Source organism: Acomys russatus, chromosome 16 (genome assembly GCF_903995435.1).
Source record: "Acomys russatus chromosome 16, mAcoRus1.1, whole genome shotgun sequence".
Classification (NCBI taxonomy): domain Eukaryota; kingdom Metazoa; phylum Chordata; class Mammalia; order Rodentia; family Muridae; genus Acomys; species Acomys russatus.
Genome location: NC_067152.1, coordinates 24396856 through 24423631, shown reverse-complemented (window position 1 = coordinate 24423631; position 26776 = coordinate 24396856). Strand labels below are relative to the sequence as shown.

Below are 26776 nucleotides of genomic sequence, written 5' to 3'. Positions count from 1 at the left end.
GTGAGTTCTAGGCCAGACAGGGCCTAGTGAAAGCCTGTCTCAAATCAATCAACCAAGTTAAATAAAACAAACAAACAACTTCATTTTCCAACTTAGCTGGTTGTGGTGGCACACACCGGTAGGATTTGCTGAAGGAGGCGGAGGCAGGAGGATCACGAGTTCAAGACCAGCCTGGACTACACATTTACCGGGTATGGTGGTGCATGCCTGTCATACCAGCACTATTGGAGGCAGAGGCAGGTGGATCTCTGTGAGTTTGAGGCCAGCCTGATCTACAAAGCGAGTCCAGGACAGTCAAGGCTACACAGAGAGCCACTGTCTGGAAAAACCAAAACCAACCAACCAACTAACCAAACTCCACAACACCAACAAAGATGGCTGGAGTTCCGGGAATGCTGCTATACGACGCAGTGTAGGGGTCATTCGTGGCAAGAGGACTATTTTCTCTTTTCTCTACTCAGTTCTCTGCTCCATAGAGAGCTGAGGAGTTGGAGCCTTGTCAAGGTCAAGTGCCCTAAAGTAAAGACAGCTTTCCCAGTGCTCTGCTTGCCTGGAGCCTGCGCTATTCAGACTCCTCCTCACCCTGGATTCTGAGAAGTGAATGGTCACTGTCTGGCCACATCATCTTGTCTCCTTCCAAGAGCTCCTACGCTGGCTGGCAGGGTTCCCACCTGCAGCCTGAGGATAGGATTACAGGCGTGAGCCCCACCATGCCCGGCTTCTTGTGAGGCGTTTTTATTTGTTCATTGATGTTTTATGACAGGACCTCTCTATGTAGCTGAGGCTATCCTCAAATTTACTATGTAGTCTAGGCTGGCCTACAGCCTCGATCACCCTGCCTCACCCCGACGAGTGCTGGAATTACTGCTGCAGGCCATCACAGACTTCTTACGGCCCTCGCCTCTTGCCAATAATTCCAATAGGCAAAGACACCATAGTATCAGCAACACGGTTTAGGGGAAAGGAAACGGAAGCACGCGGAACGACATGTTTGTTGAAGTCAGGACCTTTGTTTGTAACCCTGGCTGTTGGAAAGCTCACAGAGATCCTCCTGCTTCTGTCTGCCCAGTGCTGGGATAAAAGGCATGTGCCACCATGGCTTAGCTTGAGAAGGACCTTTTTAGGACCCTATAACCAGAAAGAGCCTGAGCCAAACTGGCACCAAGTTGTTAGGATCCTATTCCTTGTCACCGTCCTGGGACAGAAACACTCCTGGGACCCTGTTGACGTCTCTCTTTGGACATTCACCCCATCCTCAAGCCCCAGGCAGCAGCTCTAGATCCAGGTTGAAGAGGCCGCTAGTTTCATGGCGGCCTGGGCCTCCACACTGGGGAGAAAGGAGTTAAAGCGAGGTCCCGGGATTACAGGGACCGGGAAGTTCCGGTGGCCCAAGCTGGAGTTGGTCAGGGAGACCCACTGGGAGAGTAGTTTGGGACAGAAAGAGAGGCGGTACCAGTCGTGCCAACCTGTGCTTCACCCCCATCGGCGATTGGCACACACACTGGTAAACGCCCCCCACTTCCACCCAAGCCTCATGGCCGGTTTCCCCTTGTCCCCTGCAGGCCGCCCTCATCTTAAGCTAATCGAAGGACAGTGGTGGATCCTCTCCGGGTTCGGGAGGCCAGCCGGGCTCCGGTACTCAGCCATTGTCTGCGCGCAGCCCGCGGAGGGGCTCAAGGGGCGGGGCCGCGGCGCGGGGCGGGAGCGAGGGAGGGGCGGGGTGGGGGAGGAGGGAGGGATGCTGAGCCTTCAGGGGCGGAGGCGGCAGCGGCGGCGGCGGCGGCAGCAGAGAGGAGAGCGCGAGCCGGGAGGGCAGCAAGGCGGCGAGCGTGCAGCCGGAGATCGGGCTGGGCGACTGCACCCGGTGCTGGCTGCGCGACGCCGCGCTGCTCTCGGCTCGGACGGCCTCTCTCATGCGCTGAGGGCTCCCGGCTGGGCCGGGCGGGCGGCCGGACGCAAGGATCCTCTCCATGGTCCAGAAGAGCGGCATGTCCCGGGGCCCTTACCCACCTTCCCAAGAGATCCCCATGGAGGTCTTCGACCCCAGCCCACAGGTGAGGCGAGGTGCCAGGCTCCAGGGAAAGGACCGCTCCTGCGGACCTTGGGGTCTGCTCGGGGTGCCCCGGAAAGGAAAGGGTTATATGCTATACGTGGATGGGAGAGGGGTGTCTGCGCGACCACCCATTCCCAAAGGTTAATGATCGATGCACGTTTGGCCTGAGGTTGGGCTGCGGTGCTGCGGAGTGGAGAGGGGGCGGGTGGGATGCCTGTCAGCCTCGCCTCCAGGTCTCTTCCCTGTGTTCCGGTTCTTGCTGCTGGGGTACGGACTCCAGCAGGCTGACAGCGGGGATGCTGATGGCGGTGGGGGGGGGGGGGGAGGGAATCCAGGCCTTGAGAAGCGGGGTTGGAGGTAGGCTGGAGAGCTAATCAGGCGAAGGGGGCGACGCAGAGCACGTTTGGGGGCGCTAGCGGGTGTGGGTGGGGCGGGGGTAGTACTGGGAGAAGGCAGAGACGGATGGTCAGAGGGCGTTGCCAACAGGCCTTCGAAGGTTCAGACATTGGCTTTCGAAGGTGGGGAAGGGATCAGTTCTGGAAGGCCTTCCCCTAGTCACCTGGTCTTCATTCCTCTCTTGGATGTTTCCCTCCCCCCAACACCCACATTGGTTTACCCCTCCCCCTGCCCCAAGGGGTGGGAGCCGCCAAAGTTTGGAAAGTTGGGTGGGTGCCAACTCACTGTCTTGGAGCAGAGGACGATGTTTTACCTGGGGGAGGGGCTCAGTCTTCTCCCACCCTCACTTTTCCTATGTGACTGGGTTACCTCTAGGTAGGGACATTCTTGAGCAGAGAAGATCCCCATAGAATGACCAGTAGGGTATGTGGTGGCCATGCTAGGGGATTTCTCTGGGACTTGTCCTCCAAGGATAGCATTAACTCTTGCATTGCTGTGGCCAGCCTGGAGCAACTGTAAGCACCCTGATGTGGTTGATGGGTGTGTATGGGGGGGGGTCAGGTCAGACCTAAAAATACTTCTTTCCTCCACTCCGGGGGGCCCCTTGGAGCCTGGGAGGCAGCTGACTGATGCCTTCCTTTCAGCTGTCCACTGTCCCTCTGAAGGCCACTCCCTCTGCCCAGCTGGGGTGGGGTAGTGGTGTGAAAGAGTCTGAAGTTCACTGTAGGATCCTCTTAGGTTTGTAGGAAGGCCTCAAAACCAGTTTAGCTGTATGTCCAGTTTGAAAGAAGAAGAAAAGAAGATGACTGGAGTCCTATTATTCATGTATCCACCGGTGGTGTGTGTGTGTGTGTGTGTGTGTGTGTGTGTGTGTGTGTGTGTGAGAGAGAGAGAGAGAGAGAGAGAGAGAGAGAGAGAGAGAGAGAAAGGATCTTATGGTAGTCCAGGCTGGTTTTGAACTTCTGATCCTTCTGTCTCTCCCTCCACAAGAATGGGGAATTACAAGTGTGAGTCCCTATGCCTGGCCTCCTTGTTACCAGGTCTCAGGAGCAAGAGCCTGCAGTATGGTTGAATCTTTTCTAGGTCTTTGGTCAAAGAGAGTCTGGGATAAAGGCGGGGGGTGGGTGGGCAGGGGCTCTTGGGCATTCTGCCCGTTCTTTACTGGGCAAGGGCCAAGTATAGGAGTGTGTGTGTGTGTGTGTGTGTGTGTGTGTGTGTGTGAGAGAGAGAGAGAGAGAGAGAAGCAGCTCCCTTGTAGAAAGCACAGAGATGCTCAATGCCATGCCTTTGGCATCGGAGAGGTCAGGCAGGATCCCCCCACCCCAGTTAAAGTCCAGTAAGAGAGATTAGCTATCCTGGTACTGACTAAGACTATGTCCTAGTCTCAGCTTGGGGTGGGGCCAAAGAGCCTTTAGATTGATGGAGCAGGGCTAGTTGGGGATTGGACAGCAGCAACTGGTGTGGGAGTATAATGCATTATACCTTGGGGAGGGCTCGAAACACTGATTATGAGGAAGGAGGCTGAGAGAAAGTTCTGCTAGGGTGGAGGTGAGAGTGGGAAGCTGACCGTACTCCCCAGCCCACAGGTTGGATGTTTACTTCCCAGATAGTGTTGTGTACCTCCTCCCTCTTTTTCCTTCCCCTGGTCCCCAAGAGCTGCGTGTCTTTCCCTCCCTACTCTGGGAAGCAGAAAGCTCAGGGGAGAAACCAAGCCCAGCATTCTAGGTTGCTTTCCCTCCTTTCTCCGGGGGGGGGGCACAGCAACACTCTGCCCCCTCAGCTCCAGATGCAGGGGAGAGGATGTCCCCCTCTCTTCCTCCACACCCCCCCACCAAGCACTGCAGGCAACCTCTCTCTTCCCCGGAGGCTGCTGCAGCCTGCCCAGCATCTTAATTAGCTCTGCTGCCTAGTGGGCCTCACCATTCCTCAGGCTTTCTGCTTCCCAGCTTTCGGCTTGATTTGGGGATCCCAGGCTCTCATGGTGGCTGTTGTCTGGGCACTGTCAGGGGGTGGGGGTTGGAGGAGGCTCTTTCCTTTCAGGCTGGCCACCTCTAGGGGAAGCTGAGCATAGGGGTGGGGCAGAGAAGAGAGTCCACAGGCTAGGCTGTAGCACCAGTCCTGGTAGGATATGTACTGGGAAAGAGTCTTTCTGATTTCACTCTTGTTCTCCCCACCCCCACCTCTTCAGGGCAAATACAACAAGAGGAAAGGGCGGTTCAAAAGATCAGATGGGAGTACGTCCTCGGATACAACCTCCAACAGCTTTGTCCGACAGGTAACACGGAAGATGGGCTGGGAGAGGCAGCCGGTTGGGTGCAGGCTGGCTTGCCACTTTCTTCTCCAGGCACCCTTTCTCATATCATTTGTCATCTGCCTGGAAACCTCCACACGACACCCTGGCACCCCGTGACCTCTCCTGGATGTGCTGTCAGCTGCACCCACTGCCTCAGCCTCAGCCCCCACCCCCGCCAGCCCCAGCTACCAGCCCCTGCTGCCTGCCTGCGTCATCTCATTCAGGGACAGCCTGGCCTGCCTCCTCCTGGCTTGTTTCGGGCTGTCACCCACTCCCCCTGCCGGCTGTCTGCTTCCATGTCCTCCCCCAGAATCTGTGGCAGGGTGGGGCTGAGACAGGTGCTTGAAAATAAGCTGAGATACTGGGCCCTGGTTAGGTATGGGTCAGGAACACATGCTTCCCACCTCTAAACATGACTCTTCCATGTGCACAGAGAGAGCAAGATGCTGGAGAAGAGGTACTTCATTTTAGAGGGCCGTAGCCTGCATCCCTAGCCAAAGTGGGTGCTGACAGTAGCTCTCTGGGCCCCCATGCTGAGCTGGGAAAACTGCCACTTCCTCTCTTCCCTCAACCCTAGGCCATCTTAGGCTGGGGAGAGGGAGAGGCAGTGAGGAGGCATGTGGTTGCTATGACTACTGAGCATCTCAACAAAGCCTGGTACCCAAAAAAGGCAAGAGGGGCTTGGGACCAGACAAGGAAAGGAGTGTTCTAAGGAGATAATAGACAGAGCACGAGGGCAGGGGACAGTAGGTAGGAGGAGCCCCCTGGGGGTGAGCCCCCCTGGGGTTCACAAGACATGGAAGGGGCAGGCAGAGCCATCACTGACTGGAGTGAGTACTTTCTTTTTTGATTCTTCTGTCTCTAGTTTTTTTCACTGACAGGAGACCTTGATCTGAGTGTGTCTAAAATACACAAACGGACCAGAAGTCCTTTCTTTAATTATTCCTTCAGCCCTCCTGTTCCAGAACCGGGCCAGGGCCAGGTCTAGAAACAACGATGCTATGCTTCCGTTGTTACTCAAGGTGGGGACAGCCTTCAGCTTCCCCCTTGCCAGCCAAGAGGTCAGACCCCACAGTCTCTCATTCTTCCTCCTCTTATCTCCCCAAGTCCTACCCCCAGTAGGCGGCAGGAGTAGGGGGCAGACCTTGCCACATCTCTGAGCTAAATATACCCTAGCAGTTTGCACATGTAGCAACTCTGCTTGTAACTTGAGACCCTGGGGGAACGGGCTGTGTGGGCCACCCCTCGGCCGGCAGGGCCGGGCACTGAGGGCGCAGGGATGGAAGTGCCCAGCCGGACCCTGGTAGTGGTGAGCTGGGGATGGGCCAGGTGGTGGGCGGGTGGAACAGCCCCTCAAATTTCTGTGGAGGGCCTTTCTCCAGCCCATCTCCTGGCTTTCTTACTCTTTCCTGTCTCTTATCTCTCTCTCTCCCTCTCTGTGCGTGCGTGCGTGCGTGTGTGTGTGTGTGTGTGTGTGTGTGTGTGTGTGTGTGTGTGTGTATACTTGCATATGCGAGTCTCTTGGGGTTAGCGGGTGCCTCTCTGCCTGTCCACCTCTGCTTATCTTTCTGTCTATCTGGGCATCTGTATTCTTGTTTTGGGGGACTGTGTAACAGGGCAGAATGGGGGTTCTTTTGCCTCTTCCTCCCCTGGCGTGTGTCTCTTTACCAGCTTTAATTAGCGACCCAAATCCCTTGCCCATCGCTCTTCCATGGAACCCCCATTCTCTGGGATTTTTCCCTAGGAAGGGTAATGCCTGTGCTACCTGATGACCAGTGGTGCTTGGGGAAGAGGTAGGTCTTGGCATCCTCACTCCATGCCAAACCAGTGCGCATTCCTAGCCAAGCAACTCTATCCTGCCCTCAGGAGCGATCCCTGACATCCCTGAATTCCACGTCTTCTCCATATTTCCTCCCAGACTTGTCTGCCGCCACCACCACCACAGAAGTCACAACAAATCCACGAATCCTGTCCTCTGCCACCCTCAGGGGACATAGACCCCGTGGGTGGGTGGCCCTTGGCCCCTGGGTTGTTTACACCCAGCACACACTCTGGAGTACTCTCTTCTCGAGCATGCCTTTTGTCTTTCCAAATATCTGCACACATCCGCACATTCATGACCAGTGCCATGACATCCATACATCTTCCGTGGGTCTCATGCGTACATCCATGTCTCTTCCAGGGTCCTTTGCCCTCTGGGATGGTAACTCTGTGGTCCACGTTGGTTTCTTGGTACACTCAGTCTTCTCGGCTTCACTTTACCCTGGCGCTCTAGCAGCCCAGTGTCTGGGCAAAGGCCTAGTCCATGTTCTGCCCTCCACTCGCACTCCCAGGCTACACTCCTCTGAAAATCATCAGGGACCCTGGGGTTGGCTCTGAGCGGCCTCATTCAGAAGTTCCCAGACAGGGGGTAAGGGAGATGAGACCCTTACTCCCTGATCCTCCGTCACCATTTTTAGTGGCCCTGTCATTCCAACAGGCCACCCAAAGGCAACAGTGAGGATTCAGGCCTAAGAAGGAGGCTGCAGCCCGTGGAGAGGATGGCCTTGAGTTTCTCTTGTGCCTTCTTGGCCATTCAGGAGGCAGGGCAAGGAAGGAGGGGCCTGGAGCTAGCTTCATCCCCTGGCATTTCTCCCTCGGGCTGTGCCCCTATCAGGTTCCCACCCCTCCCAAGCCCCGCGCAGCTGTCATTAGACCTGCCTTAACCTCCAGCTGGCTGTTGTCACCTTTGCTAGGGTCACACTCATCCCACAGGCTTGCAAACTCTGACCCCTGGACTCATCTTTCTAATAATACCTCCTTTCTAGGCCTTGTGGTATTGTGCTGGACTGATGGGCCTTTAGATTTTTAGGCTAGGTGGCGCCTCCGTGCCATCCCAGGAGCCAGAAGAAGCTGGCTCTGAGCTGGCCCCCCTCTGCTTTCAGGGCTCAGCCGAGTCCTACACGAGTCGCCCATCAGATTCTGATGTGTCTCTGGAGGAGGACCGAGAAGCCTTAAGGAAGGAGGCAGAACGCCAGGCCTTAGCCCAGCTGGAGAAAGCCAAGGTGAGAAGATAAGGGGAGCGGGCCTGTGGACATTAGCCTAACTCCCTCCCTACCTCCATCCTGAGACAGTCTGGGCAGACTCAGTGACAAGTTTTGGACCAGTTGCTTACAGAGGTCTGCCTCCAGACCTCATGGTGTCTTTGCCCTGTGAAGAAAGTATGGGCTGTGATAGCTTCCTCCTTGTACGCGATCCGAGTGTCTGACGCTATTTCCACGCAGCTTGATACGTGATGAAATTGCTTCTTTCTGGGCTAGGAATGTAGCTCAATAGTAAAGTGCTTGCCTAACAGGTGCAAGGTCCTGGGTTCAATCCCCAGCACCACAGAGAAAACAAACCTACTTTTTAGAATCAAGTGTCCTGGGTTGGACTCCCAGGCTTGGTTGTTGTTTGTTCTAGAGCAAAGTCTCCCTTTGTGACCCATACTTGCCTTGAACTTCTGAAGTTTCTGTTTCAGTCTTCAGAATACACCCAGCTTCTAGCCCAGATCACTACACACACACAACCACAATGCATATACACACACCCCTACACACACACACACACACACACACTTACCCACACATACACATGAGCTAGACGTACACACACAGCTATAATACATACTTACACACATACACCCCCCCACACCTACAGTACACACACACAGCTACAACACATACACACTTACACACACACCCCAACACATAAATATACACACACACCTACATACACACACACAGACACACAGACACACACATGGGATTGAACCCAAGGCCTTGTTCATACCAGGCAAGTGCTTTACCACTGAATAATATTCCCAGGCCACCCTTTGGTTTTTCTTTTTTTCCTTTTCAAGACAGGGTTTCTCTGTGATAGCCTTGGCTGTCCTGGACTCACTTTGTAGACCAGGCTGGCCTTAAATTTACAGAGATCTGCCCACCTCTGCCACCCAAGTGCTGGGATTAAAGGCATGTGCCACCACTACCTAGCTTTTTTTTTTTTTTTTTTTTTTTTTCCCCCGGTTTTTCAAGACAGGGTTTCTCTGTATAATAGCCCTGGCTGTCCTGGAACTTACTCTTTAGACCAGGCTATCTCTTCCAACTCACGGAGATCTACCTGCTTCTGTTTCCTGGGTGCTGGGATTAAAAGCATGCACCATCACCACCACCTGGCTTAGATTCCATTTTTAAGAATTTAAAATTTTATCTTGGATTAGCATGTTTGTGTTACATGTCATGGCACACATATGGAAGCCAGAGAACAACTTGTGGGAGTTGGGGGGTCTGCTCTGGCCCTGAGGATCACACTTGGCGGCGGTACCTTTACCTGCTGCGCCATCTCTCCAGCCCTGAGTTCAGTTTTTGCTTCTTCTTAATTAAGTTGTGTGTGTGTGTGTGTGTGTGTGTGTGTGTGTTTGGGAATCGTGCTGTACATGGAAGGGTGTGCATGCTGCAGCACACATGTGGAGGTCAGGGGGGACACCTTTGTAAGGTCAGCTCTTTCATTGCCTCTATTTAGGGTTGCCAAGCTTGTACAGTAAATGCCATCACCTGATGAGTGTCTCCCCAGTGGCTCCACCCTCCTCCTTTTTATTGTAAAAGTTACAGAAAACCACACAGCCCATTCAGCATACATTGCAATGAATAATTTACAAAGCAAAGCAAACAACCACTCTGTCACTCTGCCAGTCAAGCAAGGTACTACTTGGCCTCAGCCCTCGCCCTTCATCCACCTCATGTGTCTCCTCTAGACCAAGCCGGTGGCTTTTGCTGTTCGGACAAATGTTGGCTACAATCCATCTCCAGGGGATGAGGTGCCCGTGCAGGGAGTGGCCATCACCTTTGAGCCCAAGGACTTCCTGCACATCAAGGAGGTACCTGGAGGAGGGTGATGGTGGGGAAATTAGGGGTGTGTAGGTTGGGGTGCTAGGACAGGGGTATCTGGAAGTCTAGTGGGAAAAAGCTGCTGGGCTGAGTCTGCTGTGCAACCTTAGGGAGATCTCTTCACATCTCTGTACTCCTGAGTTTTGTTTCTTTCTTTTTTTTTTTTTTTAAAGACTTATTTATTGTATATCAGTGCTTTATCTGCCAAAGAAGGTATCAGATCACATTATAGATGGTTGTGAGCCACCATGTGGTTGCTGGGAATTGAACTCAGGACCTCTGGAAGAGCAGGTGGTGCTCTTAACCACTGAGCCATCTCTCCAGCCCCAAGTTTTGTTTCTTTCTTTCTGTTTTTTGTTGTTGTTGTTTGTTTGTTTCTGTTTTTCAAGACAGGGTTTCTCTGTGTAGCCTTGGCTATCCTGGGCTCAATCTGCAAACCTCTGCCTCTGCCTCCCCGAGTGCTGAGTGCTGGGATTACAGGGGACAGGGGTGTGCCACCCAGCCCAGCTAAACCCCTGAGTTTTCATTGGTTAACGGGTGGTAATGCCTAGGTCACAGAGAAGTCAAGAGGGCTTGTTGTGAGTCCTGTGATAGAGTGACCGTGTGCCCAGTGCATATGGGTGTCTGTTTTCACTCCTGTTGCTGGCCCAGCAAGGTTTTCAGGGAGGTCACAGGGTTCTTACCTCCTCTCTAACTGAGGGTGGTCCATGATCAGAGAGGGCCCTGATCTTGGCATTGTTTTGGGAATTGGGATGCTCTCCTTCGAGACTGAAGCCAAGGGTGAGTGGGTGGGATCTCTGAGGGAACCATCTACTGGCAAGGCTGGCAGCCTGGAGGGTAGCAACGGCTCCCACCTTCAGCCTCCCTCCCTCCTGCTCTCTCACTCACAGAAATACAACAATGACTGGTGGATTGGGCGGCTGGTGAAGGAAGGTTGTGAGGTTGGCTTCATCCCTAGCCCAGTCAAACTGGACAGTCTTCGCCTACTACAGGAGCAGACCCTGCGCCAGAATCGGCTTAGCTCCAGGTGCCTGCCTGTGGGGTTGGACGGGTGGGGGTAGGTGGGCACCACTATCCTTGGAGAGGCCAGGAGGATGGGGGAGTCCTCAGAGCCAATCCTCCACCTCCAGGGCATATACCTGCCCGTGGCTTTTTGGGGGTGGGGTGGGGTGGAGAGCTGGAGAACTGCCAGGTGTGCACCCTGGGTCAGCCCGAAAGTCCCGGAGGCCCCCACATGCCCACCTGTGCTCACCAGTTCCTTTGCTCCCCTGCCCACACAGCAAGTCAGGTGACAACTCCAGTTCCAGTCTGGGAGACGTGGTGACTGGCACCCGCCGCCCCACACCCCCTGCCAGTGGTAAGAGCTGCCTGCAACCCAGGGGGGAGGGAGAGTTTTTCCTGGGTGGGGTGGTCCCTCCTCCTTGCCATAGGAGGTACCCCAATTCTGAGTCCCCCAAACACAGGCAGTGGTAACCCCTCCACTAAGGATAGGATATCCTCCAAGCTGAGCCTGTCCTGTCTCTCCTGCCCCCTCTCTCTGCGGTAGCTCCATCTCTCTGCCTCCGCCACCTCCACCCCCCCCCCCTCATCCCCCATCCCCCACCCCCCACCCCCCAGCCATTCTCCTAGCCTTGTCCCATTCACCTCTTCTTTCTTTTTCCCCCCCATCCCATCCTTGTGTTCTGCACTGTGTCTCCATGCTCACCTCACTCCTCTCTTTCACCTCCTTCCCGGCTGGCCTCAGGTAATGAAATGACTAACTTAGCCTTTGAGCCAGACCCCCTAGAGTTAGAGGATGAGGAGGCAGAGCTAGGGGAGCAGAGCGGCTCTGCCAAGACTAGCGTGAGCAGCGTCACCACGCCGCCACCCCATGGCAAGCGTATTCCCTTCTTTAAGAAGGTAATTCTCTCTGGCTTCCTGTGAGGGGTGTCCTGACCCAGCCCGCTCTTGGCAAAGAGAGAGGATGGAGTGGTCCAGTCCATACCTCGAGCCGCTGGGCTTTCTGCCTAGCTGGGTGTAAAGGGGTGGGGTGGGAGCATCCCTCTCTTTATAAACCCCACTCCCCAACTCCTCAGGAAGAGGAGGCTCTTGCTTTGTCTAGTAATGAACGCAACTCAGTGTTTGTCCTCATGACTAATGCATGCCCCAGTCTGGATTGTAAAGGACGGAGCGACATCCTTTGCCCATTTCTGCCTCTATGAGTGGATGTACGGAGGGGGCGGGTCCTCAGGGAAACCCTTAAAATACACAGGAGGATACACAACGGAGCAGAATGCGGGCCCTTCCAATGTCTCCAGCTCTTTCCAGAGCTGGAGGGCAGGAGGCTTGCCCCATAGTTCTCAAGTCTATTGGCCACGTCTCTGTCCTGCCTCCAGTCTCCAAGGCCACCTTTGGCTCCCCGTTGGCATGGGGTCCTATCCCTCTCTGGCTCCGGTCTGTCACTAACACGCATGCTTGTTATTTTTCCTCGTCTCCCCGCTCTCTTGCCCCTTCTCCTGTCCTGGCTCCTTCCTGGCCCCCTCTACCCCTCTGCCTGGTGCCTTCCCCTTTCTCTTCCCCTTCCTGGCAATCCCTGGACCCAGCCAAACAGAAGCAGAAGTCGGTGAGTATAACAGCTTTCTGTGTCTGCCCCACCTGGGGATGAGCTGAGGAGCACTTTCTAACACCAGATCTCATATCTTTTTCCCTTTACCCTCCCTTCCTGGTCCTGCTCGGCCACCACCCTCCACCCCATCCCCGACGCCCCACCCCCCAGCCATCAACCCCCTGACACCTACATCTGGGTTCTGGGGTCAAAGGGAGGAAAGGCTGCATGGAGGAGCCTGGAGATCTGGGGAGAGGGGCTGATGCCATCTCTACTCTGGGGTTTCCCTTCCCTGTTTCCTTCCCAGACAGAGCATGTGCCCCCCTATGACGTGGTGCCTTCCATGAGGCCCATCATCCTGGTGGGACCATCGCTCAAGGGCTATGAGGTAGGAGTCCTAAGGAGTGCTGGGCCCAGACCTCCGGAGTGTGCAGGTCTCCTCAGGGGCCCATATCCCCAAAGCCCATGTACCTTCCGGGATTCCCCACCCCACCCCCAGAGGGGCCCAGACCCATGGGAAGTCCACTCAGGAGGGTCTGATATCCCAAGGAAAAAATTTAAAAGCTCCCTTGGAGACACCACATAAAGAGACCAGTGGGAATCAGCCTGTGCTGGAGGCCCCGAGGAGCATCCACCTTTCTAGAGGCCCCTTCATCTCAAGAATTTTGAAAGAAAGCGGAAAGGGTGGGTCCAGATCCCAAGCAGGCTGACCTCCCAGCGGCTTGCAGAGCCTGACGTCTCCCTTTCCCTCCAACCCCCCCCCACCCCCCCACCCTTCCCCCTCATCCCCCCACCCCCCCACCCCGCTCGCAATGACAGGTAACAGATATGATGCAGAAAGCGCTATTTGACTTCCTGAAACATCGGTTTGATGGCAGGTAAGACGCTAAGAGCTGGCTCCCCCCACCTGACTGTGGTTTCTTCCTTTCACCTGGGCATGAGCGAGATGTCTGAAGGGACCCACTCCGGCACTCTTAGACAGGGACACGGGTGGGTGGCAGGCATTGGAGCCTGTGAGTGGACAACCCGTAGACTCCTCCTTCCCTGCCTGGTCCTTCAGGATTTCCATCACTCGGGTAACCGCCGACATTTCCCTGGCCAAGCGCTCAGTCCTCAACAACCCCAGCAAACACATCATCATCGAGCGCTCCAACACGCGCTCCAGCCTGGGTAAGCCGCCCGCCTACTCTCCCCCTTCCGGCTTGTCAGGGTGGGTGGGGTGCGAAGTGCTGGGAAGTCTCCAGAAGCTTTCCCGAGGGGGTGGGGGCGCGGCGGGGGAGGGGACGGTACCTTATGATCTCTTCCCGCTCCCATGGCCCAGCTGAGGTGCAGAGTGAGATTGAGCGGATCTTCGAGCTGGCCCGGACCTTGCAGCTGGTTGCCCTGGATGCGGACACCATCAACCACCCAGCCCAGCTCTCTAAAACTTCACTGGCTCCCATTATTGTTTACATCAAGATCACGTCGCCCAAGGTGGGTGCAAAAGACTGGCTCTAACGGTAGCCATGGTCCTGCAGGGACTCCGGCGTGGCTTCCAGCTGCCGCTTCTAATCCCATAGCCTTGGTTTCCTTCTCTGTAAGACTCTTGTGGACGTTGGGACAGCACAACCTAACATAGATGGGCAGTGCTCAAGAGAAAGCCCGCACGATGTACCTCCTGTGTAGCCAATAGCGCAAGTGTTTTTAGGGTTACACAGGTCAGTCTCCTCTCCACTCTTCTGTTTCATCACTGGATCGGAGAAATGAATGGTTCTGGTACGGTTTGGTCGCAGTGTCACCCAGCTGTGTGGTGGCTGGAAGGTTTTAAATCTTCCGTGAGGCCCTGTTTGCTGCACTGTCCTCCTGTGGACTTTGGTACAGAGGATACTGGTAGGAACTCCATAAAATTTTTTTTTTCTTTTTTCTTCCTTTTTTTTTTTTTTGTTGTTGTTGTTGTTTTGTTTTTCTAGACAGGGTTTCTCTGTGTAGCCTTGGCTGTCCTGAAGTCACTTTGTAGACTAGACTGGCATGGAATTCACATCGACCCACCTGCCTCTGTCTCCAGAGTACAGGGATGAAAGGCGTGTGCCACCACTCCCGGCTAGGTGAAGGTTTTGTTCTTAAATTTTAATCAATTTTGAGACAGGGTCCCTTGTAGCCTAGGCTGGCCTTGAACTTATGGTCCTCCTGCCGTAGCCTCTCCAGGGCTGGGCTACAGGCACAGGCCACCACAGCTGACTCTCTGAAGCTGGAGAGATTAGAGGTCAGGGGGTTAAGTGGCCTTGGCACAATCCAGTTCACGGTGGCAGCCAGCAGCAGTGACCGTCTGTCCATGGCGGTGTCCTGTGAGCTAAGAACCCTGTGCCATTTTTCCTAACCTTTCTGAGTTCTCGGTTTCTAATGATATAGCCGGCACGACAGGATTTACGTGTTTGAAGATGGAGAGGTTGCAAAGATCGAGTGACGTAATTGATGCAAAAACATTCTGTGGCCCAGAAAGAGGTTCCATGTTCGCTACTAAGGTCACGGGTGTGGGCTCAGAGCACCCGGGTTTCCCACTCAGGGCTGTCACAGTACTGTGCGCTTTCTGGCAAGTCATGTACCATCTCTGTGCCCTAGTTTTCTCATCTTCCACCTCGTCACGCTTCCAGGATTATTGTGAAAACGTACTGAACGGATTAATTATGCAAAAAGCTCCGTGCCCACGGAGGGACTACAGTCTTCCTGTTAGCTTCTTCACAGGTTTTGAGACAGGAGCTCATATAGGCCCCTCTGGCCTCAAATTCACAATGCAACTAAGGGTGGTCTTGAACTCCTGATCCTCTTGACTTTGTCTCCCAAGTGGTAGGATTTCAGGCACATGCTGGCATGTGTCACTATGCTATGTTTGTTGGTTTTCTTTTTTTTTTTTTTTTTTTTTTTTTGTTTGTTTCCCAGTTTTTTTGTTTTTTGTTCTCTTTTCCAGACAAGGTTTCTCTGTGTAGCCTTGGCTGTCCTGGACTCACTTTGTAGACCAGGCTGGCCTCGGACTCACAGAGATCCACCTGTCTCTGCCTCCCGAGTGCTGGGATTAAAGGCATGTGCCAGGTTGGCCTTAAACTTACTGTGTATCAAAGGATGACACTGAACTTCTTGGGGTGTGTAGTTATGTGAGTGTGTGTGTGTGTGTGTGTGCATGCAGCTCTGTGAGTGTGTGTGTGTGCATGCAGCTGTGCATGTGCATACAGCTGTTGTGTGTTTGCGTGCGCATGTATGTGTGTGTATAGCTCTGTGTGTGTGTGTGTGTGTGTGTGTGTGTGTGTAGGCCAGAGGAAAACTTCCATTGTCTTTCCTCAGGTGCCATCCACATTTTTTGAGACAGGATTCTCACTGGTCTGGTAGGCTGGGTTGACAGGCCCATCTGTCTCTACTTTGCTAGCACTGGAATTACAAGCAACACCACCATGCCCAACCTCTTTTTGCTTTTCCAAGACAGAGTTTCTCTGTGTAGCCCTGGCTGTCCTGGAACAAGCTCTGTAGGCCAGGTTGGCCTACTCAGATCCTCTGCCTCCTGAGTGCTGGAATTAAAGATGTATGCCAGCCGGGCGTGGTGGCGCGCACGCCTTTAATCCCAGCACTTGGGAGGCAGAGGCAGGCGGATCGCTGTGAGTTCGAGGCCAGCCTGGTCTACAAAGTGAGTCCAGGATGGCCAAGGCTACACAGAGAAACCTTGTCTCGAAAAACCAAATAAATAAATAATAATAAAGGTGTATGCCAGCCCCACCCGGTTCACCATGCCCAACTTTTTATGTTGGTTCTGGGGTTTCAACTCATGTCTTCAGGCTTGGGAGGCAAGCACTTTACCAACTGAGTTACTAGCCTGATCTTGAGTGTTTTGTCTGCCTAATTCCACTTCTTGCCATTTAATTTAATTTAATTTTTCCATTGCTAGGGCTAAAATCCAGAGTCTAGTAAGTGCCAAGCAAGTGCCATGTCACTAAGTTATACCTTCTAGTCCAATTTTATTTTATTTCAATTGATTAATCTTTGTTATTATCTTCACTACGTAGCCAAGGCTGGTCTCAATCCCCAGACCCTCCTGCTTTCGACTCCAGAGTACTGGGATGACAGGCCTGTGCAGTTCTGCCCAACTGCAATTTTATTTTACTTATATTTGTTTTGTTTGAGACAGGATTTCATACCATGCAGCCCTGGTGAGCGTGAAACTCACTAGGTAGACCAGGTTGGCTTTGAACTACAGAGATCCCTCTTTCTCTGCTTCTGCCTTCTGAGTTCAGGAACTAAAGGTGTACACTACCACCTTGGCCTTTCAATTCTTTTTTTTTTTTTTTTTTTTTTTTTTTTTTTGGTTTTTCGAGACAGGGTCTCTCTGTGTAGCCTTGGCTGTCCTGGACTCACTTTGTAGACCAGGCTGGCCTCGAACTCACAGCGATCCGCCTGCCTCTGCCTCCCGAGTGCTGGGATTAAAAGCGTGCGCCACCACGCCCGGCTTGGCCTTTCAATTCTTTTTTTGTTTGTTTGTTTGCTTGAGACAGGGTTTCTCTGTGTAGCCTTGGCTGTCCTGAACTCGCTTTGTAGTCCAGGCTGGCCTTGAACTCACAGCGATCCACCTGCCTCTGCCTCTTGAGTGCTAGGATTAAAGGCGTGCGCCACCACTACCTGGCGTTATTTTTATTTTTTAAAGATTTATTTATTTATCTTATGTATATGAGTGCTCTACCTGCATGTACACCTGCACACTAGAAGAGGGCACCAGATCCCAGTACAGATGCTTGTGAGCCACCATGTGGTTGCTGGGAATTGAACTCAGGACCTCTGGAAGAACAGGCAGTGCTCTTAACCTCTGAGCCATCTCTCTAGCTTTTAATTCTATTTTTAAATAGATTATATGTTTGGTATATATGAGCCCCTGGATTCAGTTCTCAGCACACACTTAAAAACAAATCGTGTGCCTTCATTTTATTTACTTCACATGTATTTCTTTTTTTTTTTTTTTAACTTTTAATTGGTACATACATTACACAAAGCCAAACCCCATTTTTTCTTCCAGTCATATCAAAGAGTCATAAACAAATCTTGACAACTAACTCCCACACAGGCTTTGACACTTATGTCTTTTCCTCCTCCTCCTCCTTCTTTTTAAAGATTTATTCATTATGGGGCTGGAGAGATGGCTCAGAGGTTAAAAGCACTGTCTGTTCTTCCAGAGGTCCTGAGTTCAATTCCAAGCAACATGGTGGCTACACACATCTATACTGTGATATGATGCCCTCTTCTGGCCTGCAGGTGTACATGCAAGCAGAATACTGTACACATAATAAATAAATAAGTAAATAAATAGATCTTTTGGTTTTGTTTGTTTTGTTTTTTTGACAGGGTTTCTCTGTGTAGCCTTGGCTGTCCTGGACTCGCTTTGTAGACCAGGCTGGCCTCGAACTCACGGCGATCCGCCTGCCTCTGTATTGTTTTTAAAATTACACGTAATACAAGTAGGCCCAGTTAGTGATCAATTAAAACACAGACAACTGGGCGTGGTGGCGCACGCCTTTAATCCCAGCACTCGGGAGGCAGAGGCAGGCGGATCGCTGTGAGTTCGAGGCCAGCCTGGACTACAAAGTGAGTCCAGGATGGCCAAGGCTACACAGAGAAACCCTGTCTCAAAAAACCAAAAAAATAATAATAATAAAAAATAAAACATAGACACTTGTTATATTTTAAAATAGCCTTAGTTAACCTGGGGCAGGGCAGATCTCAATCCTCTAAACTACTTTTTATATTAGCGTCTCAGGCACGGGATCCCTGTCTCAATCCCATGCCATCTGTTTTTAATAGCTTTTATCAAGCTACCCCTTATCTATCTATAAACTTGCTAATGTTTTTCATCTGGGCTGCGTTTCTCCTCCAGCTAACCCATGGTGGCCTTACTCTCTTCCATTCATGCCTCTCTCCTCTCCTGGCAGTCCTTCTTCTTCCCAGAATTCCTCTCTCTCCTAGCCCCACCTATCTCCTCTGCCCAGATCGGATGGCTTTTTATTAAGCAAAAGGTGGGTCAGAGACAGCAAGCAGTAATTAGCATCAAAATACAGCAGGCCATCCCCCAACACCTCTGCCTCCTGAGTGCTGTTAAATAAATCTAAAAAAACAGATTTGTTCATTATGATCAGATCTCATTATAGATGGTTGTGAGCCACCATGTAGTTGCTGGGAATTGAACTCAGGACCTCTGGAAGAGCAGGCAGTCAGTCTTAACCGCTGAGCCATCTCTCTCTCCCCCAGCATGTATTTCTTAAGACATGAGCTTTTAGGTGGGCGTGGTGGCTCATGCCTGTAATTCCAGTGCTCAGGGAGGCAGAACTCTGTGAGTTCGAGGCCAGCCTGGTCTACAGCCAAGGCTACACAGAGAAACCCTGTCTCAAGGAACAAAACAAATCATGGCCATATTCAGCTTTCTTCAATTGTCCCAATAATCCCCCTTATGATACCATTTTTCCATTAACCCAGGAGTTCACCCAGGGTCACACTGCATGTAGGCCTCTTAATACGGAGTGGCTTTTCAGCTTTCTTTAAATTTTTGTGACAATGGTATTTTGCAGCAGCAGCATGGGTCAGCCATGGTGTAGATCATTTCTCAATCTCCAGAATAAAACCTGTAAACAAGAACTGTGTGTGAGTGTGTGATTGTGTGTGAGTGAGTATATGTGTGTGAGTGTATATGTGTGAGTATATATGTACATGCAAATGTGTGTGTATGAAGTGTCAATGAGTGTATGTGTGTGTGCGTGTGCACACGCGCCTGTCTGTCTGTCTGTGTCGGTCTCTGTCTTGATGCTGACCTACACCTGAGCCTTGTGTAGTGGGCATAGAGCTTGTCAGTTCATTCTGGCAGTAGTGCTCCCAGCAGAGAATGATGGGACATTCCACCGCTCTGACTCTGATTCCCCCACTGGCTCCAACCAGAATCTGTCTTTTAGACTTGAGTCATTGCCTGTGTCCTTCTAGTTCCCTCTCTTCCCCTCCAAACAGGTACTGCAGAGGCTCATCAAATCCAGAGGGAAGTCTCAATCCAAACACCTCAATGTCCAAATAGCAGCCTCAGAGAAGCTGGCACAGTGTCCTCCCGTGAGTGCTCAGACCCAGGGGAGGGAAGGGAAGGAATTTGGGTTCTCCCACTTCCTTCAGCCTGCAAGGAAAACAGCACCAGGGACAGGTCTCTAGGTATAGACCTGTCCTTCAGTAAAGAGGGTTGATGGGTTAGGCAAATAGCTCAAGCACTCCTCACTACGTGCGGAGCCATGCCCTGATTCCCCTAACTCTAGAATGAGAGGGAGTTAGGCTGAGTTCTGTCCTCTCTAGGTCTGAGTGTCCTTTCCTTGCTCCACATCCAGAGGCATTTTAACCTTGTCCTTCAACCCCTTGACTCCACCCACTGCACCCAGGCCACACCTTCGACCCTTGGTCACGCCCCCCGCTCATCCCAGCCCCGCCCCTAACCCCACCTCCACAGGAAATGTTTGACATAATACTGGACGAGAACCAATTGGAAGATGCCTGCGAGCACCTGGCTGAATACTTGGAAGCCTACTGGAAGGCCACACACCCGCCCAGCAGCACGCCACCCAATCCGCTGCTGAACCGCACCATGGCTACCGCGGCTCTGGCTGCCAGCCCTGCCCCCGTCTCCAACCTCCAGGTACAGGTGCTCACCTCGCTCAGGAGAAATCTCAGCTTCTGGGGCGGGCTGGAGGCCTCACCGCGGGGAGGCGACGTGGTGGCCCAGCCGCAGGAGCACGCCATGTAGCCGGTGTCCCTCCCGGTCTTCCCTCCGACCCTGGAGCGCAGGAGACAGGGAGAAAAGAAGGGAAGAGTTTTATTTTGTAAAAAACGTGGTGAGCGGCAGCGTCTGGTGTCTGTGGTTTTTGGTGGGACTGGGGGCTGGCTGGTGCTGCCTCCCTGGGACTGGTCCCTTAGGACTCCATCTGCTGCCGGTTGGACCTGAGGCCTGATGAGGCCCCTAATAAGGCTTCCTAATAACTAGGAAGAAAATCTGAGGAAGACCAATAGGCTTGCTCTTTGGACTCTGCACGCTTTTCTTTTTGTTACTATTGTTGCCTTCTGGAAACACAGTTTCCTTCTGGCAGTAGCTGTCCTGGAATTCGTGGTGTTCCAGCGGGCCTCAAACTGGAGGCAATCCTCCTGCTTCGGCCACCCTGGATGCTGGAATTAACAAGCTAGCACTACGGCTGCCAGCTCCACACCCACTTTAGAGCTAACAGAGTGGGGGAGGGGGGGCACCATCAAACCCAGAGAACTTGTCCCTCCCAGCATCCCTCAATCCTTGAGGGACCCAAGCTGCAGCATCTATGTGCTAAGATGTGCCTTCCACCGTCTCCCAGGGATACAGAGTCCAGGAAAGGCTCTCCTCCCACGGCGCCGCAGCCGTCTCTGAGCCCACACCATTAAGTGTATATGGTCTGGCTTAGAGCCAGAACACCATGAAGTCATTCTAGACTGCTGCATCTCAAGTGTGTTTTCAGCAACGGAGCCCACTTGTTCAGTGAAGCTGAGCCATCCTGGCCTAGCCTCCCTTCCCCTGCCTCAGAGACTTTGTCCAAGCCCACTCTGCCTTAGAGCAGGAAGCAGTTTGGAAACTGGTGTGATTCCTATCACACTCTGACAAGGAAACAAGCGCCTCAGAGAGTGTATCATTTGCTCAGTTCACACAGCTTGAGACATGTCCGCTGATGGTGAAGAGGGCATTGGGCCACCTCATGGCCGCCTGGAGCTGTGGGTGCGGAGGTGGGGAGGGTGGAGCCTTCTTCAAATTGGCTGCCTTGAGTCCTTTATGGGAGGGGGGGGAGGAAAGACATCCAATCAACCTTAGAGACTCGTTTGTGTCAGGAACCGGAGAAGTGTGTGGTTCTGCAAGCCTGTGACTGAGGTCTAGTGTAGGCATTGGAAGGTGGGGTCAGCGAGCTGAAATCTCGGGTGTATTTGAAAAATTGGAGGAATTGACTAACCCAAGCAACGTGTGGCAGTACTAATGAGCTGTTAACGATGATTAACGGAGGAAAGCGCTGCTAACATGCATTGAGGGCCGCTGACTAATTATTCAGGGCTGGGGGGGGGCTGTTACCATGGTTACCAGGACAGTTGATGCTTAGATGAAGTTGGGTGTCCTCGGGCCGCTTGAGGGGCAAATGGCCTGTGGCCTGTCCTCAGGCTGAGCTCTAGAGCCAATCGCCCTGCTCCTGGGTGCCCCTCCCCTAGAGCCAGCGCCCTCCAGGAGCCAGGCTGGTGTCTTGGCACCATCACTAACCTGCCTTGCTTTGTTGTGTTTTTCTCATCCTTGCCTGATCTGCATGGTGCGTGCCGTCTGTCTGCTAACCAGGGACCCTACCTTGCTTCCGGGGACCAGCCGCTGGACCGGGCCACTGGGGAGCATGCCAGTGTGCACGAATACCCCGGGGAATTGGGCCAGCCCCCAGGCCTTTACCCCAGCAACCACCCACCTGGCCGGGCAGGCACCCTGCGGGCACTATCCCGCCAAGACACGTTTGACGCTGACACCCCCGGCAGCCGAAACTCTGCCTACACGGAGCCAGGAGACTCGTGTGTGGACATGGAGACAGATCCCTCAGAGGGCCCAGGGCCTGGAGACCCTGCAGGGGGAGGCACACCACCTGCCCGCCAGGGCTCCTGGGAAGATGAGGAAGACTATGAGGAGGAGATGACCGACAACGAGAACCGGGCCCGGAATAAGGCCCGCTACTGTGCGGAGGGTGGTGGGCCGGTTCTGGGGCGCAATAAGAATGAGCTGGAGGGCTGGGGACAAGGCGTCTACATCCGCTGAGAGGCAGGGGCAGTTTTGGAAGAGGAAAGGCTCTGAGCCCCGGGGAGGGCAGGGCAGAGGGGCGCACCACCCGAGACGTGTCTTGCCTCTAGGGGGCGCTATGCGTCTCCTTTTCAAGATGCCTTTGCTCAAAGCTTGGGGTTTCTTTGGTGGTTATCATCCCAACTCTTGGGAGGTTCTTAATCCCCAACTGTAGGTTTTTCTCTAATGCTGTGGGTGGATGGGGGGAATACCTATTTTCTGAAGTGCCCCCCTCTCCCCATCTTTGGGGGCTTTCTCCCTCCCAGAGAAAAGGTGCACTTCCTTAACTCTTTCTACTCCGGGCTGTAAGTGAAGGTCCTAATGGGGGGTGGGGGTGGGGCTTCTTTTTACCAACACAGGGGTATTTGGGAAAGGTTGGGTGCTTTTCCTGAAGAGAGCCCCCCTGAATCTTCCCCAAACATTAGACCCAGGATCCCCCACCATGTCTATCCCATAACCCTAGTTTACTAGCAGCATTCTCGGGTAGGTGAAAGCCACAGCTTGGAAACCCTGGGGAGCAGAGCTGCTGCAAGCTGTCTGGGGAGCAGAGCTGGCTGCAAGCTGTCGGGCATCAGTGCGCACTCTCTGCCCTCCGTGGTCATTGGCAAGAAACCAGGGCCTAGAACCTTAAAAGAGTGAGCAACTCAAGGTGGTGCCCCACCCCTTGCCTGCTCCAAGGAATGAGCTTCCTCTACAGCATACCCTGCCCTGCTACCATCAGAAGAGAGGGGCCCTCTGCATCTGAGCCCCACATTTCCGTGCCACCTGGGTGTGGAGACCATGAGTACTTTTTGGTCCACCTCATTCTAAACCAAAAAAACAAAAAACAAAAACAAAACACCCCTGCTCCTTCACCTGAGGCCCCAGGGGAGAGGCTCTATGGGTCGGTGCCCAAGAGGTGACCATCATCCGGGGGCTGCCTGAGGACCTTGGGTCTCCCCTAGGGGACTTGGTTGCTGCTGCTTCTCTGTATTTGCCTCTTGTGATCCTGTCCTTTCCCAGCGTCCACTTTTCCCCCAAAGAGACCTTGGTAGCCCCTGTCCCCTGGGGTTCCCTTAGCCTCAGCATCCCTATAGTCCAGCTGCTCTGCCCCCTCCCCAGCATCACAGCTGGTCCAGAGAGAGCCGATTGTGCCAACGAGGACTGGGCCCTGCCCAGCTGCCCACTTCAGGGATGGGCACCTCACGCCTGTCTCGCCACCTCCTGTGCCAATGTTGTCCCACCCCCACCTGGGGGCGGGGTGCAGCTTCCACTTACAGGTTAGAAGATACCACTGCCCAACCTTTCGCTCCCTGTCTAGTGTCCTGTGCCCATCTGTCTGTCTATTTGTCTGTACTCCTTTAGGAGAGATATTTTGCCACATATAAAACCACAGTTCTGTTCTTTGCGGCCACCTCCTGAGCCTGTTTCTTTCTTGCCACAGCACCGGTTGTCAGTCCAGCAGCCTCCCTGGCTCTCAGTAATGGGAGCTGTGAACCTGCGGGGGACATGAGGGGGAGTGCGGGAGAAAGCTGTTCCTGGGCTACTGAGACAAAGGAGAAACGGGGAGATGCTGTTTTTGCTGGTTCTGAATTGTCAGCCACAAGCTCACATCTTTCGTCCATGCAGTGGAGGTGGGGTTGCTGCTAATTGAGGTGTTGCTCACTGTGTGGGCTCCAGACCCACTGGTTGACATCTTAAAGGAACAGGATTTTTTTTTTTTTTTCTTCCTTTTCTGCTTTGACCCCTTCCTGTGCCCTAATTGCTCACCTCACCAGGAAGGGGTGTGCTTCAGCAGCTCTGGAGCTTACAGAGGTTCGCCTGCCTCTTCTTCCTGAGTGCTAGGATTACAGGCTTCTGCCCTGTGCACTCAGCAGCCAGTTTGTTGGGTTGGCTGGTTTGTTTCCCCAAGACACAGGGCCTCACACTGTAGACAAGCCTCACCTGGCGTTCGTCTTGTCTTCCCAGCTGTCCTGGGGTTACTTCAGTGTCCCCAGATCCTGGGATCACACGCAGGTGTGTGCGTGAGCCACCACGCCAGAATACTTTATTTTGGGACAGGGCTCGCAATATAAACCCCCACTGACCTGGAACTCATGTGACTGAGGTGAGACTCAAACTTATAGGAATTCTCCTGCCTCACCTTCCTGAATGCTGAGACTACAGGGTTACAGATGTGCTACCAGGTAGGTCCAGAGAACCAGCTTTGGGACTGAGGTTATCTGTGTGTGTGAAGAGGTGGAAGAGGCCAAACCCCCACCCCCACCCCCATGACATGTGAGAACACAATAAGCAGGTGGCAGGCGCCCTTCACTGTCACCAGCTGGCAGGATGTGGGCTCTGATAGCTGTTACTGCTGTCACCATATCCTGCCTCACACAGCACCTGCACGCTTCCTCGCCTTCTTGGGTCTTGTTTTTGAGGTGGTGGCTCTAGACGACCAAGTGCTTCTGCCCAATGTGTACATTTAGGTGTGTAGAGTGACAGAAGACCCCTGCTGGCCTCCAGACGAAGAGCCAGCAGATGACAGGGACGGGGAACTGGGCAGGTCAGGGCCAGAGTCCCTTGGGGAAATTGATAGAGCCCCACTCTGCCTCCCAGCCTTCCCAGTGCCTTTCCATGGGAATCAATTGTTCAGTTCTGTGTTTAGCTGTGGAGCCAGCATTTATTAAAGACCTCCTATGTGGTAGGCAAAAGTCAAACTGACAACCACAGACAGTGTTCTGAGCTTCTTGCTGTGGGTAGCATTTGGTACTGGGAGCACCGCCCCCTTAGCCCCTTAACCCGCTTCTAGAAGGAAGTGAGGCTCGCTTGGCAGCATGGGAAATCTGGGAACATGGTGAGGTTAATCTAGGCAGAGAAGTGGGAGGGAATTCCTAATACAGAAGACCTTCATGACAGGCTCTTGGCACCTGGCTAACAATGCAAGGCGACAGCTGCTGGCCAGAGAGGGGTTGGCAGGAGCAGGTCACAGTAGGGCCTTGTGTTAAGTTAAGGAGTCAGAGTTTTGTTCTGAAACGGATACACAGAAACTGAAGGATTGTAAGTGGCCATGGCAGGACAGGGGAGCAGTGTGCAGCCCTAGCCTCCCCTGCAGACAGTGCTGACAGTCCAGGCTGAGGAGGGCCGCACCCCAGGCCACAGTGGAAGGCAGGCACTGACCGCTGGAGGAACCCAGCAGGACTGAAAGCTCTCAGAGTGAGAAAATTGGGAGCCGCCTGGGGCAACTTCAGCCCCACAAATATTGTTATGTGATGCCCCTGGCCCCCAGGTTTAACCAATTCTTCTGCTTTAGGAACCAAACTCTATTTTTCAGGAAGAACAGCAAGCTACTCTTTTTGTTTGTTTGCTTGTTTTTTGCTTTTTTGTTGTTGTTTTTTTTTTTCCAAGACAGGGTTTCCGCTGTGTGGCTCTGGCTGCCCTGGACTCACTTTGTAGACCAGGCTGGCCTCGAATTCACAGAGATCCACCTGCCTCTGCCTCCCAGAGTGCTGGGATTAAAGGCGTGCGCCACCGCCCCCAAGCCACTCTTAATTTGAGCCATCTCTCCCGCTCCCCACCAAGGCAATTCTTCCTGTTTACTTAGTGTGCTCCCAGCTTTCAGAGTGTCACTTTCAATTCTGCAATTGGGTGACAAAGCAGGACGCCTTTCTCCCTAAGGAACCAGATGGCAGCAACACTTAGAACACTGGTGACTTCCCCAAATGCCCTGTCACACCTCACAGCCTAAGCCTAGTCTCCTTTCCTAGGGCTGAAACGGAATCAGCCCAGACCCCGGACTGTGGTTGTCGGATTTGTACTGTTCTAAACCATGTTCACCAAGCAGAGTAGGTTGAAGGTCTGTGTCCTTATATGTGCCTCAGTGAGCCTGTGGAGGTCAGAGGCCAACTTCCAAGGTTTGCTTCTGTTCTTCATTGCTCATCAGGAACATCCTAGTTAAAGGGTTTGAGGTGTTACCCTTCCAAGGCATTCAGGGTAGAGGAGACACTGAAACACAGGTACCTTTGAGAAGAGCTGGGAAAGATTTGGGCCTATCTGAGTGAGGACCAGTGGATGCAGATGCTGCAAAGGCTGGCAGGCAGGGGCTGTTTATAGATGCCCCTGAAGGCTGCTTTAACTCAGCGCGCAACAAAGAGCCATCAAGAATGTATGGAGTGGGGGGTCACTGGCCCTGGACTGTCCCTTAAAAAAGGTTGGAGAGCCAGATGTGGTGGTGCACACCTTTAATCCCAGCACTCTGGAGGCTGAGGCAGGCGATCTCTGTGAGTTCGAGGCCAGCCTGGTCTACAAAGAAACCCTGTCTCAAACAAAACAAGCAAAACCTAACAACAACAAACCAAAAAGGAAAGAAAGAAAGGTTGGTAGGACATGAGGAGGAGGAGGAGGAGGAGGCCCTGAGTGCAGTGGAGGCTAAGGCAGAAAGACTGAGGGGTTGCTGCCTTAGTAGAGGGCACCTGGCCATAAGAGGACTGCAGGAGGGCACTCTAGTGTGGGGATGGTACCAACTAGAGCCTCTTTCTTGGAATCTGCCTTGACTTACAGCTCAGGATATCAAAGAGCCAGAGAGAGAGGATGCAGAGTCTGGGACTCCGAGTTTCTCAGCCTGAGCTCATGCTTTGCCCTTTCTACTTCTCTTTTGGTCTTCTGTGTTTTCCCCAGGTTGTGAAATTCACAAACAACACAGTTTTTTCCCCCTCTCTCTTCCCACTGGATC

The 26776-nt window shown here is 53.1% G+C and overlaps 1 protein-coding gene across 4 annotated transcripts; it reads left to right on the top strand.

Moving 5' to 3' along the window:
- The first annotated feature begins 1785 nt into the window (after positions 1-1785).
- Cacnb1 (calcium voltage-gated channel auxiliary subunit beta 1) lies at positions 1786-22603 on the top strand. Of its 4 annotated transcripts, none has more exons than XM_051158461.1 (14): positions 1786-2054; positions 4638-4724; positions 7667-7786; positions 9517-9639; positions 10540-10676; positions 10930-11006; positions 12232-12251; positions 12541-12621; positions 13053-13111; positions 13294-13403; positions 13555-13706; positions 19236-19331; positions 19717-19902; positions 21601-22603. In XM_051158461.1, exons 1-14 carry the CDS (start codon positions 1971-1973, stop codon positions 22060-22062), a joined length of 1794 nt encoding a protein of 597 aa, XP_051014418.1. In that variant the 5' UTR covers positions 1786-1970; the 3' UTR covers positions 22063-22603. The 4 variants fall into 4 exon arrangements, with proteins under 4 accessions (XP_051014418.1, XP_051014417.1, XP_051014420.1 ...); XM_051158460.1 differs by lacking the exon at positions 12232-12251 and adding an exon at positions 11394-11548; XM_051158463.1 differs by lacking the exons at positions 1786-2054; positions 4638-4724; positions 12232-12251 and adding exons at positions 5924-6051; positions 11394-11548.
- Positions 22604-26776: the final 4173 nt, after the last annotated feature.